Source organism: Clytia hemisphaerica, unplaced genomic scaffold, assembly GCF_902728285.1.
Source record: "Clytia hemisphaerica strain Z4C2 unplaced genomic scaffold, Clytia hemisphaerica genome assembly, whole genome shotgun sequence".
NCBI classification, from domain to species: Eukaryota; Metazoa; Cnidaria; class Hydrozoa; order Leptothecata; family Clytiidae; genus Clytia; species Clytia hemisphaerica.
In genome coordinates this window covers 342,933-359,406 of record NW_027103892.1, presented here as the reverse complement: position 1 = coordinate 359,406, position 16,474 = coordinate 342,933, and the positions used below count along the sequence as shown (strand labels likewise).

The following is a 16,474-nucleotide window of genomic DNA, read 5'->3' as shown; positions in this document are numbered from 1 at the left end:
CAATTTTAGTTCTTCCAAACATGATATCAAATGTGCTCGCATTCTGTCCACAATAAATACAGCATCAGAAGGTGACTTTCCGTCCAGAAGTCCAGCTGCGAATGCTATCGCGAAAAGGCCACAATTATAAGCATCAGGTTGCCTTTGTACTTCAATGAAAGAAATAATCTCCGTTCCTGTAAAATAGTTTTTGTACAAGGATTTGATTGCTTTTCTCGAGGAACGCGTTAGATATCGGTTTAAGCTGTCGCAAACTTGAACACGACCATTAGAGCATGTAAAAACGGAAATTTATGTTAATTCCTTTCAGGAAAATCAGGATAGTCACTTCAAACAATATCTTCAATAAATTTCATGATGCACCTTATCTTCTATAAAATACTGAAATAAGAGAGCGACCTTCTAAACACGAGGCCGTTATAAGTGAAAAATTAGCCAATAAAAATAAGTCACAAAAGTCACGTGATAAACTACCAATCAAATAATAAGAAAATTAAGTACATCGAAGCGAGCGCTTACGGCGCGTGCCAAAAATAAAGAAAAAGTAGAAAATTATTTATAAGAAAAAATAACTGTAAAAAGTGAGGTTTTTACATCCTCAGCGACCAAAGAAATAAAAGTTCATGAAAATTTGATATGATATTGATTTCGTAATCTTCGCAGGTTCTGTCCCTCGATTGCAGCCTTTCTCGTACTGGTTCTCCCCCGATTATGTACTACTTTCTCACAGTTTTCAACCATTTGAGCTGGTTCGGTAGCGGTGGGTGAAACAGGTGTCTCAGGCGTCTGTTGATGGTTATCGACGATTTCAAAAGGAATGATTTTGGCCAGTGGGCGGTGAATGGATCCTCGTTTTCCATTCTTGGTGACGGTAGATAACTTTGCACCGCGGATGTTGCCATCTTTTCCACTGACAAGTTCTTCAACTTTAGCGATGGGCCATCTTGATCTCGGAAGGTGTGTGTCGTCTTTGACCAAAACTATGTCTCCGACGACGAGCTTACGTTTATCCGGTTTGTTGATCTCTCTGTACATATGTGATTGACGGAGTTCATTTATATAAATCGACGAAAAACGGTTACGGAAATGTTCTAAAATTTTATGTAAGTGACGAAGACGTTTAACTGGAACGAAAGTGTTCGCAGAAACAAAAGAAAAATTATCATGAATGTCAGTTCCAAAAATAAGATGATTAGGAGTAATGATGGTTTCGGTATCATCCTCGTTAACGTAGGTTAGTGGCCGTGTGTTGATGGAACTTTCAATTTCAATCAGCACGGTCTCAAGTTCTTCATAAGTAAGGAAAGAAAGTCCTAAAATCTTTTTAAGTGAGGATTTAACAGATCTCACAAGTCTCTCATAAAATCCTCCCCACCAAGGAGAAGCTGGAAGAATAAAACGTTGTTTAATGTTGAGCGATGTCATAAATCTTTTGACGGTGGACGAACGGAATGTTTTTGCATTGTCACTAATAACAAGCGAAGGCGTACCCCTTCGGGCGACGAAACGTTTGAATGCACGGATGAACGATTCTTTTGACAAGTCCGGTACCAACTCTAAATGGACTGCTCGAGAAGTAGCACACGTAAGGAGAAGAATGTAACATTTAAGACTGTCCTTTTTGGTTTTATCATTATCTAAAAAATTTCTAAAATAAAGGGGACCTGCAAAATCCATGCCAACAGAATTAAATGAACGTTCGTGAAAATCAACCCTAAAATCGGGTAAGTCCGGTGTTGGAGGTGAACGCAATGTTCTACCTTGAAAACGAATACATACGACACATTGTCTGATGGTGTTCTTCACGGCTTTTCTTCCTTGCACAATCCAATATCTTCTTCGAACGTCGGCCAGTGTTGAATCAATCCCCTGATGCTTTGTCCGTTCGTGTGAATTCCAAATGACAAGCTTCGTGAACGGGCTGGTGGCGTTGCGAATCAATATTGGATGCTTTTGGTCTGTGGTGATATCAGCATTGTCAAAACGACCACGGACACGTAATAAATCGTCTTTCTCGAAGACACCAAGTGATTTCGTCAGCTTTCGATATGTTGGGATGGACTTCATTAGGCGTTGTTCCTCCTTGATCCAGTTGGTAAGAGCAGCTTCTTGTTCTTCAGATGAAATGACATCTTTGATAACATGACCATTGTTGCATTTAGCTTTGATGTTGGAGACGAAGCGGTATACAAGTGCGGTAACTTTAATCAATTTTTGTAAGGTGCTGTATCTACCAACATCAATGATTTTGCTCAGGCCGATGTCATTGTCAGATTTGTCAGTCGTAAAAAGAAAAGAAACGCTACTCAAAACTTCATCCTTGCACTCAAAAGGATCATAAGAAGAACGACCATCAAAGTCAACAAAACGATTTCGAGCTTCAGAAAGAACGTCAGACTTATCAGTGTCGAGAAGAGAAGATTCGTTAGAAAGAAAAGAAGAAAGCTTATCTTCGTCAAAGAGTATCTCCGGTCCTTTAAACCATTTCTCACAAAAAGCGTCTTTAAACTGAGGAACCATCCTTGTAGGGATATCCGCAGGATTATCCTTTCCAGGGATGTGATGCCAATCCTCCTTCTGAACAACCTTTCTTGCAGACACTACACGGTTCTCAACCCAAGGCTTCCAAGTCTTTCTATTCCCTTTTATCCAGCACAAGGCAACCTTTGAATCAGACCAACATCGAGTAGCATCAACAGAAATACGACCGGAGAGAGCAGATCTAACATTATTCAACAAATCACTCAACAACACACAACTAAGAAGTTCAAGTCTAGGAATCGTCACCTTTTTCAAAGGAGCAACCTTACTTTTCGAAGTCAAAAAGAAAATACTGATCCCAGTCTCGGAAATCACTCTCAAATAAACAACACTACAATAAAGAATCTCAGAACTATCACAAAATCCATGCAACTCAACTCTCAAAGTATCACTGTTGCAGGAAACAAAAGCAAATCTATCAATTTCAACAATCTTCACACTTTCCAAAGCGTCTAAAAAACCATACCAAGCACAAGCTATGTCTGGTGGAACCTTGTCGTCCCAACCACACTTAACTTTGCAAACAAGCTGAAAAATAGTCTTCACTCTAGCAGTGATAGGAGTCAAAATTCCTAAAGGGTCGTAAATAGAAGCAGCAAGACTCAAAATGGTTCTTTTAGTTAAGGTTATCGTTCGACCCTTTTCCAGAAATGAATCAAACCTAAAGACAAATACATCTTTGGAAATGTCCCACTCAACACCAAGTACCCTTTTGCATTCATCCTGAGATTGAAATTGGGATTGAGCAAAAGAGCTATCATCTTCAATACACTTGGGTTGTAACGGTGGTTCTTTAGATGAGAAAAATTCTTGCAGTTCAGCGTCATTGGAAGTCCATTTCCTTAACTGAAGTCCTGCATCAGACATACTAGAAAGTGCTTTTTCACAGAAAATCTTACCACTTTCCACGGTATCAGTACCAGTGGTTATGTCATCGACATACAAATCAGATAAAAATTGTTCAACAAAAGCTTTGTCAGACTCGAGGTACTTCGACATGTGTTGACGAATCGTACCATTGAGTAAAAAAGGACTAGACGTCAAACCAAAAACAACTCTCAAAAAACGATAGACAACGATTTCTCTATCAGAGGACGAAGGGTCTCTCCAGAGAAATCTCAAAAAGTCTCTATGATCAGGATGGATGCTGATATTCAAGAAAGCTTGCTTGATATCAGCTAAAATACCAATCTTGTTCATTCTAAAACGTAGTAAAATGTCAAAAATCTTAGCAAGTAAATTTGGACCAGGATAAAGGCAATCATTCAAGGATACACCATTGACAGAACAAGAAGCATCAAACACGGGCCTTATCTTAGTGGTGACCTTGTCTTCACGGATAACTGGTCTATGGGGAATGTAATGAACGGTACCCTCCTCTTTCGCAATCTGCGCCTCAGGCACACGTTCGATAATTCCGTCTTTCTCATAATCAATAAAAATTTTCTCGTAGTCAGTATTGATACCAAGACGATCGAGACGCGAATTAAGGGATTCCAGACGTTTCACACAGGTCGAAAAGTTGTCAGGCACACTCTCGTGGTCAGGCTTGAAAGGCAGTTTCGCGACATACCTAGTACCATCATGGTAAATGTCTTTGGTAAATTGGTTAATCACTGAGTTATCCTCGGCACTCTCTGCCTCCTCTATCTGCCAAAACTTATGGAGCTTGGCATCAAGTGGATCAACAGTTTGTACCTCAACTCTCATTTGATGACTATAAGTCACTTCAGTCAAACCTTTGAAAACAACAGATCCACTCAAAATCCAACCAAGTGAAGATTCACAAGCCACAACACCTTCCTTGCTCTCACGTCTCTTACCAGTAAAAAAGCGAAAATAAAAATCGATACCAACCAATACACCTATACTCAAGTCAAACTCCTCGGAAACATCTGCAAACACCAAATCAGAGAATTCATTCAACTTCTTTGCACAATCCAACTTCTGGTTTGCAATCGGGCTACAAATGTCCGGAACACAAAGAGCTTCAACTAAAACGTATTTAGAAGACTTCCGATGTTTCACTTTGAATTGAACAACTTCCAAACGTTTGATTTCCGCATTATTCAAATTTCCAAAAGTCTTAATCACTACATTCTCTTTTCTCACGCACTTTAATTTTAAACGGTCTTTTAACTCTGTCGTAATGTAGCTTCTTTGGCTTCCAGTGTCGAACAACAATCTTGTTTTCACACTGTTGTGACAACTGGAACCAAAGATCTCACTAGTTGCAGTCTGCAACAAAACGCTACGTGAAGAAACTTGAGCACAATTTTGAGAAACAGGAGTAGGAACAGAGTTGCAACTACAACTACAAGGAGCTTTGGATTCAGACTGAGGCTCACTATTTGCATCGGTCAAGATCGAGATCTGATTGTTAGAAATGTTATCAGCTTCAGATCTTTGTTTACCTTCATCGCAAATAGAAATGTGATGCCTCTTGTTACACCTATTACATGAGTACTTATCTCTACAAGCATTGGAACGATGTCCACGAGCCAAACAAAAAAAACACCTCTTTTCTCTAATTAGAATATCCCGACGTGACTGTGTATTTGTGACCTTTCGACATTTAGCAGAGCTGTGACTCTTTTTACAAAAGACACAGACGTTCTTCTCAGTATTAGAAAAAAGACCAAGGGCACTATAAAGTGGATCACTCTCATCAGTTCGCTCAGCTTTTCCGCCACCAGAATTGGTGCAATTTTCCTGAGCTCTAAGTTCTTCATTGAGATAAGTGAGCAATAAATCTAGTGTCCAGATGGAACTTCCAAACTTCCTAGAGATCACAATTTTTAGCTCGTCAGGGAGTTTCTCTTTTAAGATAGGGATCAAAAGACTGCCATAACCTTTAGCTTCGAGCTTCAAGGCTTTCAAATTTCGCACACAGCTTTCAACGTGGTTGTAAAGCGTTCGAAGGCTCTTTATGTTGTCTTTTGATCTTATCTTCTGTATCCTCAAGAGGGATTGCATGTGTGACGAAATCAAAACTTGCTCGTTCCCATACCTCTCGCATAATATTTCTATGGCTTCCTTGTAATTATCAGAGTTTAGAGTCAAACCTTTAATCGAATCCAAGGCTTCGCCAGCCAAATATTTTTTCAAAAAATTAAAGCGGTCAATGTCGTTTATGCGCTCATTTTCGTGGATGGAAATCTTGAACTGATCCCAAAACCCTTGCCACTTGAGCGGATCACCTTTAAACGTAGGGAGCTCTATCTTTGGAAGTCGAGAAACACTTGTCCCAGAAGAAACGGATGCAGTTGGCAAAGAAACAGACGCGGAGCCATTCGATTTTGCTATCTCCAAAAGCTTAATGTCAAGACAAGCATCGATCTCAGTTGCAGGAAGCATTAATCCCATGCTTTGAACTACATCGTCACTGATCTTTTCAGGGTCTAAAAGTGGGAGAATCTCTTCATTGATGTCGGAAAGTTGGGCACAAGTGGATTCTAGCATAGACTTAAAGGATCTTAACTTTGCCTCAGAAATGTCATCACCTTTAAGATACTTTTCGATATTCTCCATAGTGGACTTTAAGAAAGCTCTAAGGCCTTCTCTCCGCTTGAGTTTTCGATCCAGTGTCATGGTGATATAAAAGACGGAAACTTCAAACAAAAGCCAAAGCCAAAGCCAATTAAATCAGAGAAAGAAAAGATTTGGAAATTTTCCGACGCGTGCCAATCAAGGAAAGGAAAATTTCAACACCAAATCAAATTACCAAATTAAATAAAAAATCTCAAATACAGCTATCAACAGCTGATCTAAAAACGATGGGGAAACTTCAAACAATAGAATTCCACCAATCCTCACCTTTTGAAAGAAAAACTCTAGCGAAACACAATCACAATAGCCAAGAGTAAATAGAAAGAGAGATTCACTATAGCAAAGCAGGAAACTTTAAAATTGGACAAAAACGAGAAAGTATAAGCAAACTTCTCTAGCCAAAAAATCTACTTTGAACAGAATTTCTTGAGTGCAAAAAATCAAAACAAAAAAATATCTGTCAAAAAAAATTGTCAGTAAAATGTCCAATAAAACTACGAATTCAGACGGAATTTCGAAAAAAAAAAATCGTCAAGAAAAAATTCAGAATCGCAATTCAAAACTTTATGTTCCCCACAGGAGAAAAAAAAACAACCGGGAAGAATAAGGAATACTTTGAACAGGCCTAATCCTATGGACCGGAGATACAGAAACAAAGCCCTTTCACCACTCAGGCAGAAAGGAAAAACGAGTAAAAACACAGATCTTGGAGCAAAAAGTCTCAAGAATCAAAGATAAAATTTTGGAGTAATGGTCTCAAGAATTACAGAAAAATCTCACAGGAGAAAATCACAAAATCTCAAATATCAAGAAAAAACGAGACAAGAAAAAACTTCTCAAAATAAAAAAACTCAGAATGTCGAGTAAAAAACGGTCATACGTGAATCGTAGAGTCGTAGCCAATGAGCTTTAAATCGGATGCGGTATCAACCAGTAACCAAGCTGCTGTTGCGCCATGTAAAAACGGAAATTTATGTTAATTCCTTTCAGGAAAATCAGGATAGTCACTTCAAACAATATCTTCAATAAATTTCATGATGCACCTTATCTTCTATAAAATACTGAAATAAGAGAGCGACCTTCTAAACACGAGGCCGTTATAAGTGAAAAATTAGCCAATAAAAATAAGTCACAAAAGTCACGTGATAAACTACCAATCAAATAATAAGAAAATTAAGTACATCGAAGCGAGCGCTTACGGCGCGTGCCAAAAATAAAGAAAAAGTAGAAAATTATTTATAAGAAAAAATAACTGTAAAAAGTGAGGTTTTTACAGAGCAAAAACTGAGAATCCAGTGATTGCTACCATCATGAAGTAATTGAATGTGCTCTTGGTTAACGGCTTCAAATCGCTCAACATCTTTCTTTTGGGAATTCAGGACTGTTTGAAACGTAAGAGGGGTTCCAATTTCTTGACAAATCAGCTTTTGAGCCGTATCCATTAGGTTGTCGTTTAACCAACTATCTTTGGAGATCAAGATATCCTTATCTTTTTGTTTCAAGATATAGAGACGGTTACGAAGCCACTCGTTTGATTCAGTTTCGGGTAACTGACTCGTTTTGGGAAACGATCTTCTCCAAAAAACACGATCAATCAGAAACCAACTGTGCTTTTGCTTCTCAAGAATCAACCAAGCCGATTTCCAATTTTTGTGTGAGATTGCTTTACAGACATCATCTACCGCGCCACTTCCAGCACCAAAATGTCGAGAAAGTTTGATTACACTCACTTTCACTTTGTTTTCAAAAAATGGCAGCTTTTTTAAAAATTCACTGTAGAAATCCAGATATACCGATGGCAAGAAGTTACTTCTTTTTGGATGGATGATTTCTCGAAATCTGGAACAAGTATTTAAGATGGATTTGAAAGCATTAAAATCATTTTTCACTGAAAATTCTAAAATCAAGATGACGATCTCATCAGGAAGAAGATGAAAATAATTTTTGGTGTGGGTTGTTTCAGCTACTGGTTCAGCTCCAAACTCTTGCGATTCACCTTTGTTTCCAAAATCTTGCGGTTTACCTTAAAAAGAAAGAAAGTTTGGGGGATTTTTATTTGGTGGATTGGAAAAAAAATTAATTTTGGCAGATAATGGGTTTCACTGTTCAAAACCAAGGAGAAAAAGTTTAAAATTATTCCATCATATGACTTAAACAGTGAAAATGAAAAAATAAGCTATCTGTAAAAATCAAACAAATTTTGAGAAAGCTTAAATTTGGCGGGAATTTAACTTGACAGATGATGGAAAAAAAGAAGTTTTGGCGGGAACCTAATTTAGCCGCTAAATCTGCCAAATTTTCTTCCCGCCAAAATTTCTTCCTTTTAAGGTACCTTTGTCTCCCAACTCATCTTGCGGTTCACTTTCTTCTTCAAACTCTTGCGGTTCACTTTCGTCTTCAAGCTCTTGCAGTTTAGAGACATCTTTAAACTCTTGCGATTCACTGGCATAATAAGGTTTTACAAGGGAAACATTATACTTTTTTTTCAATGTAACCCCGTTAACATTAGTGAGTTCACATAAGCCTCTTTTTGATATCGATCTTAGTATGTATGGACCAATCCATTTGAATTTGAATTTCTTCTTGTTTTCTTTCTTGTTGGTCTTGTCGTTTCATATCTTGAAGGAGTACTTGTGAGCCAATGGGTATAGTTGATTCAGGCTGACTGTGGCGTCTGTTATAATCCCTTTGTTGCTTTTTCTGGGCCTTTTCGATATTTTCCCCTGCAATACCGTGTGAAACTTCTCGTAGTTTCAGGCTCGAATCTAGGATATCTTTGAATGACTCAATGTCGAAAGGATCATCACATTCACTAACATCTGCAGGTTCCTTGATCAAGTTGTACTTTATGTCAATAGGTAAAGTCCGGTGTCGATTATACAGTAAAAAGAAAGGCGAATACTTTGTTGAAAAGTGGATACTTGCGCGATGTGCAAAAAGAACACCGTCGATAACATCTACCCATTTTGCTGGATTTTCTTCCAAGACTTTGATTAATGTGTCTTTTATAGTCCGATTCTAGCGTTCGCACAATCCATTGGCCTGAGGGTGATAAGCTGAGGTAACCTTTTGATCTGTTCCAGTCAGTTCAAGCAATGCATCAGATACTTGATTCACAAATTCTCTGCCTTGATCATTGATTTGTGTCTTAAAACAGCCATGACGACATATCATTTCGTACAAAAATCTTGCTACAGTTGGGGCAGTTTTATCTTGAACAGGTTTGGCTTCTGACCATTTTGAAAAATAGTCGATCAATACAATTAAGTGTTTGTAGCCATTCATTTCGGGTAGATTGCATATATCTACCCCAACTTGTTGCATAACGTTTGAATCGACATGGATACTTTGAAGTTCAGGTGAGATTTTCTTGAATATTTTCCCTTGTTTTTGGCATTTTTGACAAGTTCGAATATAGTTTTTAACATCATCGACCATGCCATGCCAATAAAATCTCTCAGATACTTTTTGGTAGGTTGAGTCACGTCCTCTGTGACCACTCATTGCCACTGACTCAACGGTTTCGTTAATGCCCTCGTGTACATCGTGAATGATGGTTTGCTTTCTTTCATTTTCAAAAATAACTTTTCTGGTCCCTTTAAATGTAAGATGACCATGAACGATTGAAAAATGTTTGCATGATTTTCGAAAATTACTTTTAGCCCCTTTCTTTTTTATATTAGTGGGGTGCTGCCCATTTCTGATATATTTTTCAACATCCTGCAAATTGACGTGTTTATTACTCGTCGACATGTTGATTGAAAATAAAGAAATTCATCTCAGAAGCTTGAACAACATAAACATTCGAGTTTTTTCTCAAAACATTCCAAATTTAATTCGAACATTCGAACACATACAATGGAGAGTCTTCTTTTTGGGAGTGCTTTTTTCCTAGGAAAAAAGTACTCCCTGGCTTAAATCAAGGGGAGTACCTATTTCCTAGAGGGAGTGCTTATTCCCCAGGAAAAAAATACTCTGGGAGTATTTATTTCCGGGAAATACTTACTCCGGGAGTACTTTTGTTCAGGGAGTACTTATTTTCTGCTACACCGGATTTGACCGAAAGAGTTCGATTTTGCAACAAATTCTTTCAATGCTTTTTGTGTTGGCAGTTGCCACACAAGATTCGAAAGCTGGTTGTGGTTGGAGAGAAAAATAGCGGTAAAACGTCATGGTCAAAAGTGTTCTTTGGTTTGATGGCCAAAGAAAAAATTGCCGTTCTTTCAAAGGAGGAGCATTTTGGAGCATCAATGATTCAAGACGACACTGAGCTTCTTTGGGTAGATGAATGGAAAAAAGAGATGTTATCGGAAGACACTTTGAAAACCATGATGCAGGGTGGGTTCTTTTGCAAATCTGTCATACACAAAAACCCAAAAATGCAGAACATGCAGGCAGGAGTGTACATAACCTGCAACGAAGTACCAGACTACGGCAACGAACAAGAAAATGTTCAACTGCGCCTCTACATTTGTCGAACAAAAAAACTTAAAAGAACCTGTCTCGATGCACCGAGGTGGATCCAAGAAAATGCCATGCAGTGTCTTTTATGGCTGGCACTGTTTATTAATCAAAACATCGAACATGTTGAGCCGGAAGAAAGGTTTTATGAACGCCCCAAGGACGTCAGTGCTAATGCAAAAGTGACAAAAATGTCCCCGATCATATTGTCAAACAAATACAAACTGGCACCCTTTTCAATCCGCAAATACCCGCAGTCCCAGCTCCAAAAGACGGTGATAATGCAGGTGAGCTCTTTTTCATTATATATACTTTGTTTTTAATGCTGCACGCAGTCAAGGTTTTCAAAAAAAAACTTGAAGCAACATGAATTCTTTTCGTTCTTTTAAAGACCAAACGTGCTTGGAATACAATTGTGTTTCTTTTGTATTAATAAATCTGTCATTATGAAATTATATTTATCATCTCAGATCCACATGGCAAAAGGAAAATGAAGCGCAAGCTTCCTTCGGACGATGGTCAACAGCCGGGACCTTCGACGGCAAAGCAAGCCTTGTTAATTGAACCTGGTAAGATATTATTGATAATTTGATTACCATGTTTAGACATGGCACGTTCATTTCCTGAATGTAATATTTCAAATGGACCCTAATGTAATGATTCTTTTTTACGATAGATGTGGAGAAAACACTATCCCGTGCCAAAGAAACAAAACCAGATGCACCTGTTGAGAATAATGAAAAAGGTATTTTATTTTTTTGTTATGACAATATTTAACACTCTGGTATTGTCTTTCTAGCTCCAACAAGTATGGTCAATGTTTGAAGTATCATGTCGTATTCCAAAAATTACAAGGTCCTTTAGATAGGTAGTTGTCGCGTCAACTCCCCTTTGGATCGTATCATTAAGCGTCTATGCCTTTTGAATAAGAATTAGCCATGTTCTGAAATGAACTATCTAACAGAAGTGACATTTTTTTCATTTTTAAGATCAAAACAAAGAAACCGAATCAACACCACCAATCACCATCGATTATTTATGGAAAGATCGAAAGTTCTACCTTTCAACCATAAACACCGACAGCTATTTCAGAGAGGTCCGTCGGGCGCTCTTCACCCATATGTTTTCAACGGAAAAAGTCAGTGTTGGAAGGTATCTCGCATTTTGTGCAAGATACAAACGTGAAGGGGGAATTCACAACAAACAATGTGCAGAACCCAAATTTGAGGCATGGTGTTTAGTGCGCGGCTGCTCAAGGAATATTTTCAGCCATAAAAGATTTTTAGCCAAATACCCAACTTGCTACGAACAGATAAAAAAATTGAGGGAGCTGTTGGATATTGTGGTCGATGACAGATTCTTTTAAGATTTTTATTATTATTTCAAGATTATTCCCATGTTTTATATAGGCTTATTTTCATTTAGTTGTCAAGTGAACTATTGCATATACAAAAATAATAGATCGTGACTGCACTTGAATATGAAATGATTTAGGAGTAATTCTGGAATACTCATAGGGTCTAAAGTTCATACCTGACTTTGTGACCGAGAAAATGAATCATAAGATGTTGTTTTGATCAAAACCTAACCTAGTTCGTGGCTTTTTGGTGTTCAAATATTATGGAAACAAGCTTGTGTTACTATTTTGAAAAGGCTGAATATATTTCGAAATATTGATGTTCTCTTATTTGAAGCAATGTCCATAAGTATCTCAAATGTTTTTTCTTTAAATTATTCAAATTTCGAGATCGTGTTATCAATTTGAAAAAACACCCGTATCAGTATCCAAGTGGAAGTTATAAAAGTGACGTACAATCACGGGGTGTAAGTCGTGTTGGTAAATTGAACTGAGTCTATTGATTACTTAACTTCTTCTAAAATCAAAATATTTTTTCACGATTAAGTAATGAAGAATATAACACAAAAATCTATAGTATAATATCTCAAATGTAGGTAGTACATATAATGACAGTCAGCCTGTCCCAAGCCAGGATAAAGACAGAGGGACCCAGAGAGGACTAATTACCCTTTCATTATAACATCGTCTCTCTAAGAGGAAAAAAGAATTCGGCCATTCTTTGTTGTTTGTAGATCTGACAGGAGAAAACATTTCATTTTCATACTATATATAATAATATATTATATAATAATACTATATTATATATCCAAGGGATTGAAGTTTGTACCTACCCCATCCTTTTCTGATAGAGCAGCCATTAAGACCGATTTGGAGCGTTTTGGGAGGAGGCTGCGTCTAGCTTGGCATTTTCGGGATGAAGGACCCTATATTCATAATCCTTTTAAGAAAAAGAGCAACTTCAATCCCAAGGGCAAAGATGCTGCCATTGAAATTTATTTAAGTAGATTAGAAGAGGAAATTCTCAACATCAATACAAAAATAAAACATCATAATGTGACAATGGAGGAGAGAAAAGCGATTGCTAGCTTGAGAAATGACAATTCTATTATTATAAAAGGGGCTGACAAAGGTTCGGGGATAGTGATCTGGGATAGGGAAGATTATCTTAAAGAGGCCGAGTCTCAGCTTAGTGACGAAAACGTCTATGAGAGACTCGAGGATGATGCTGTCGGTCCTCTTGTTCAGACAATAAAATCCTGTCTAAACAAGATCAATGATAGAGGTGACATTTCTCATGAGACACTGGACTATTTTCTTGTCAACAATCCCAAGTTAGGTCGCTTTTATTTATTACCTAAAATTCACAAGCGGCTCTATAACGTTCCAGGTCGACCAGTGATTTCTAATTCTTCGTTTTACACGGAGAACATTTCGGCTTTTTTTAGATTTTCATCTTCAACCACTGGCTCAAAAGGTTAAGTCATTTATAAAAGACACTAATGACTTTTTGAGGAAACTTTCTTCTCTTTCTTCATTGCCACAAGATGTTTTATTATGCACAGTAGACGTAGTTGGCCTATATCCTAACATTCCTCATGATGAAGGACTGCAGGCATTAAAACTCGCTCTGGATGAACGAGAAGACAAAAATATTTCGACTGAAAGTCTTCTCGATTTGGCTGATTGTGTGCTCAAAAATAATGTTTTCGAGCACAATGGTAAAATTTACAAACAGAAGCGAGGAACAGCGATTGGGACAAAAATGGCCCCTTCGTATGCTATTCTATTTATGGACATGTTGGAAAAACGTTTATTGGACAATTTCCCTCTTAAGCCTTTAGTCTGGTGGAGATACATCGACGATGTCTTTTTGCTTTGGGAACACGGGGAAGAGTCTTTAAACGAATTTCTGACATATCTGAATGCCGAGCATCCTTCTATCAAATTTACGGCAGACTTTTTCGACTCAGAAATCAATTTCTTGGATGTTAAGGTCAGTCGTAAAGGGGATAAGTTAGAGACCGACCTCTATGTAAAACCAACTGACACGCACCAATATCTTGATGCAACATCTTGCCATCCGGATCATTGTAAGACGTCTATACCATATAGTCAAACATTAAGGCTAAACCGTATCTGTTCGAAGCCCGAGTTGTTTGACAAAAGATGCGATGATTTGGAAAAGTGGCTACTCAAGCGAGGATATTGCCAGAGATTGGTGCGCAAGAAGGTGATACAGGGTCGGAAGTTCGATAGAAAGGATCTGTTACAGCAGGAAAAGAGTGTAAAGAAATATAAGCTCACTCTTATGATAACTTACCATCCTGCGTTCCGGAACCTTTATAGGATTGTAAGGAAGGCACACTCTATTTTAGCTTTTGATAAAGTACACCAAAAGGTTTTCCAAGACGTGCCGTTAGTGGGCTTTCGCAAGGGGAAAAGTCTTAAAGATATGTTGGTTCGCGCGAAAGTCCCTACCTTGGGGGATGATAACAAAGGCCAGAGTGAACCATGTCTTGGAAAACGCTGTGGTGTTTGTCCTTCAGTTAAGAATACATCAGAGTTTGCTTCTAGGAATGGAAAGATATACAACATTCGTGGGTTATCTATGAACTGTAGCTCATCCAATGTTGTATACCTTCTTAGATGCAAAACCTGCGGTATTCAGTATGTCGGTAGTTGCACGACTCCTTTTAGAACTAGGTTCAGTAATTATAAATCGTGTAACAAATATCACAAGGACAAAACTGTGCCACAACAAGAACTTCACGAACATTTTGACCTACCTGGTCATTCCGGTTTTGCAGATTTTGAATACACTCTTATTGACCAGGGAAATAGCCTTGAAGATGTCAGGAAGAGAGAACGTTTTTGGCAATATAAACTTAATACGTTCCTTCCTCACGGGTTGAACGATCGTGAAGTTGTTGTTCCGGATTAGGCCATTTTTTGAACTCCTCAGTTTTCTGGGGATAACTGATGCTAGTATTGAGCTTATACTGCGGTCATTTGGTTATGACCGGTCGTTTTTGGGAGAACGCCCTTCTTTGGACTGCTTGGTATGACCTACGGGCATGCCTACAGCACAGTTGTGTGCTCTACTAGTATCAGGTGTTCCCATGTTTTGTTCCGTAATTTCTTTTTGTTTTGCTTTTTGTCCTGAATAAACCAGAAGGGGACACGAGCATTTAATTTTCCGTTTTAATTTCCACTGCGTTTACTGTGCTAATTCGAAACCTTTTTTGTTAAATTTTTAGTTTTATTGTTTTCGACGATTATTCCCCACGGGGTTGTTTTCATCAATTTTATTGTACTGTTTTAACGTTGTAAATATTATCGCTACGCACCTATTTTTATTAAATCCTTTTAACATTTTCTTTGTTTTATTCCCTATAGAATCTTTCCTTTGTTCATTAGAATTTTTTATTTCTCGCCTTTTTTACGCATCACTGATTTTTGTAGCATTTAAAAATGTGTTAACGCTTGTGCAGTATTATACCTGATGAAGTTCTGAAAATAGAACGAAATATCGTAAAAAACAAACTGTGTTGATTTTACTTTTTTGTTCACGTATTATAATAATATATAGCATACTATATAATATATTATATAATTTACTATATAGTATATAATATATTATATATTATATGATATATGATATAGTATGTATAATAATATAATTTATTACACATTATACAACATATTATATGTTTACAATATATTAACGTAACAATAAATTTAATTTCGATTTTGAACTCATCCTGTCTTGGTAAATTTAGCCTGTGGTTCGTTTTGAAAGTTCATCGGCTAAGGATAGTGAAAGAAACCCTCTTTGAAACGTTATTCACAAAAATCTTAAGAAGAGTTTATGTAATGCTGTATTATTTTCTATTTAGGCCTTATTGTAGTTCCATATCTTATAGACCGGCCATGTTAATATTCTAGTCAACAAACAAAATATTTAGTTTTAACCACTTTTAGTTTTAAAACGTTTCTTAAATGTTGCAGAGCCAGCACGAACTCTGAGTGAATCTCTGGTTCTTGATACATGAAATTTTAGACTGTCATCTTTCAAAATAGAAGACCAAGCAGTTTTTCCGTATTTTGTTATACCTGTATTCAAATTGGTATCCTCTTCTTCGGTAAACTTAACATTTTTACACACTCTTTTGGAAGAAGCAGTAGAGTGATCAACTTTAGAAGCTTTTGCTGTTTGCGGTACGTCTGCCTCAACCGAAACTTCTTCCTTTCCATCTGTCGTATTCGATTGTAAAGTTACAAAGTCAGTAGATTCGTCTAAAGGGTCGACAGGCTGATAAGGATCTTGATACTTCGAACAAGATGCGCCTTCTGGATTGGTCAACTGTGTTGAACCAATGATTTGTCGGCTTTTATCGAGAACGTTTTGATCGAAAACAACGTCCAAGTTGTTGTAAATTTCCATAAGCTTTCCATTTTGATTCCTACAATCAATCGTCATTTTATCCATGCACTTTTTACCTTCTATCGCAACTTGTCTGGATTGTTTCTTTTTGTAATGAATTTTAGCAACTTGGGAGCTAT

General features: G+C 37.5%; 1 protein-coding gene across 1 annotated transcript; it reads right to left on the bottom strand.

Moving 5' to 3' along the window:
- Positions 1-621: 621 nt before the first annotated feature.
- Positions 622-6,132, bottom strand: LOC136808703 (uncharacterized). Its single transcript, XM_067065245.1, has one exon. The coding sequence runs from the start codon at positions 6,130-6,132 to the stop codon at positions 622-624; it is 5,511 nt and encodes a 1,836-aa protein (XP_066921346.1).
- Between the last annotated feature and the right edge of the window lie 10,342 nt (positions 6,133-16,474).

Bases quoted from the DNA above. Each gene is read 5' to 3' on its own strand.
- LOC136808703 (XM_067065245.1), bottom strand. From the start codon at position 6,132: ATGACACTGGATCGAAAACTCAAGCGGAGAGAAGGCCTTAGAGCTTTC.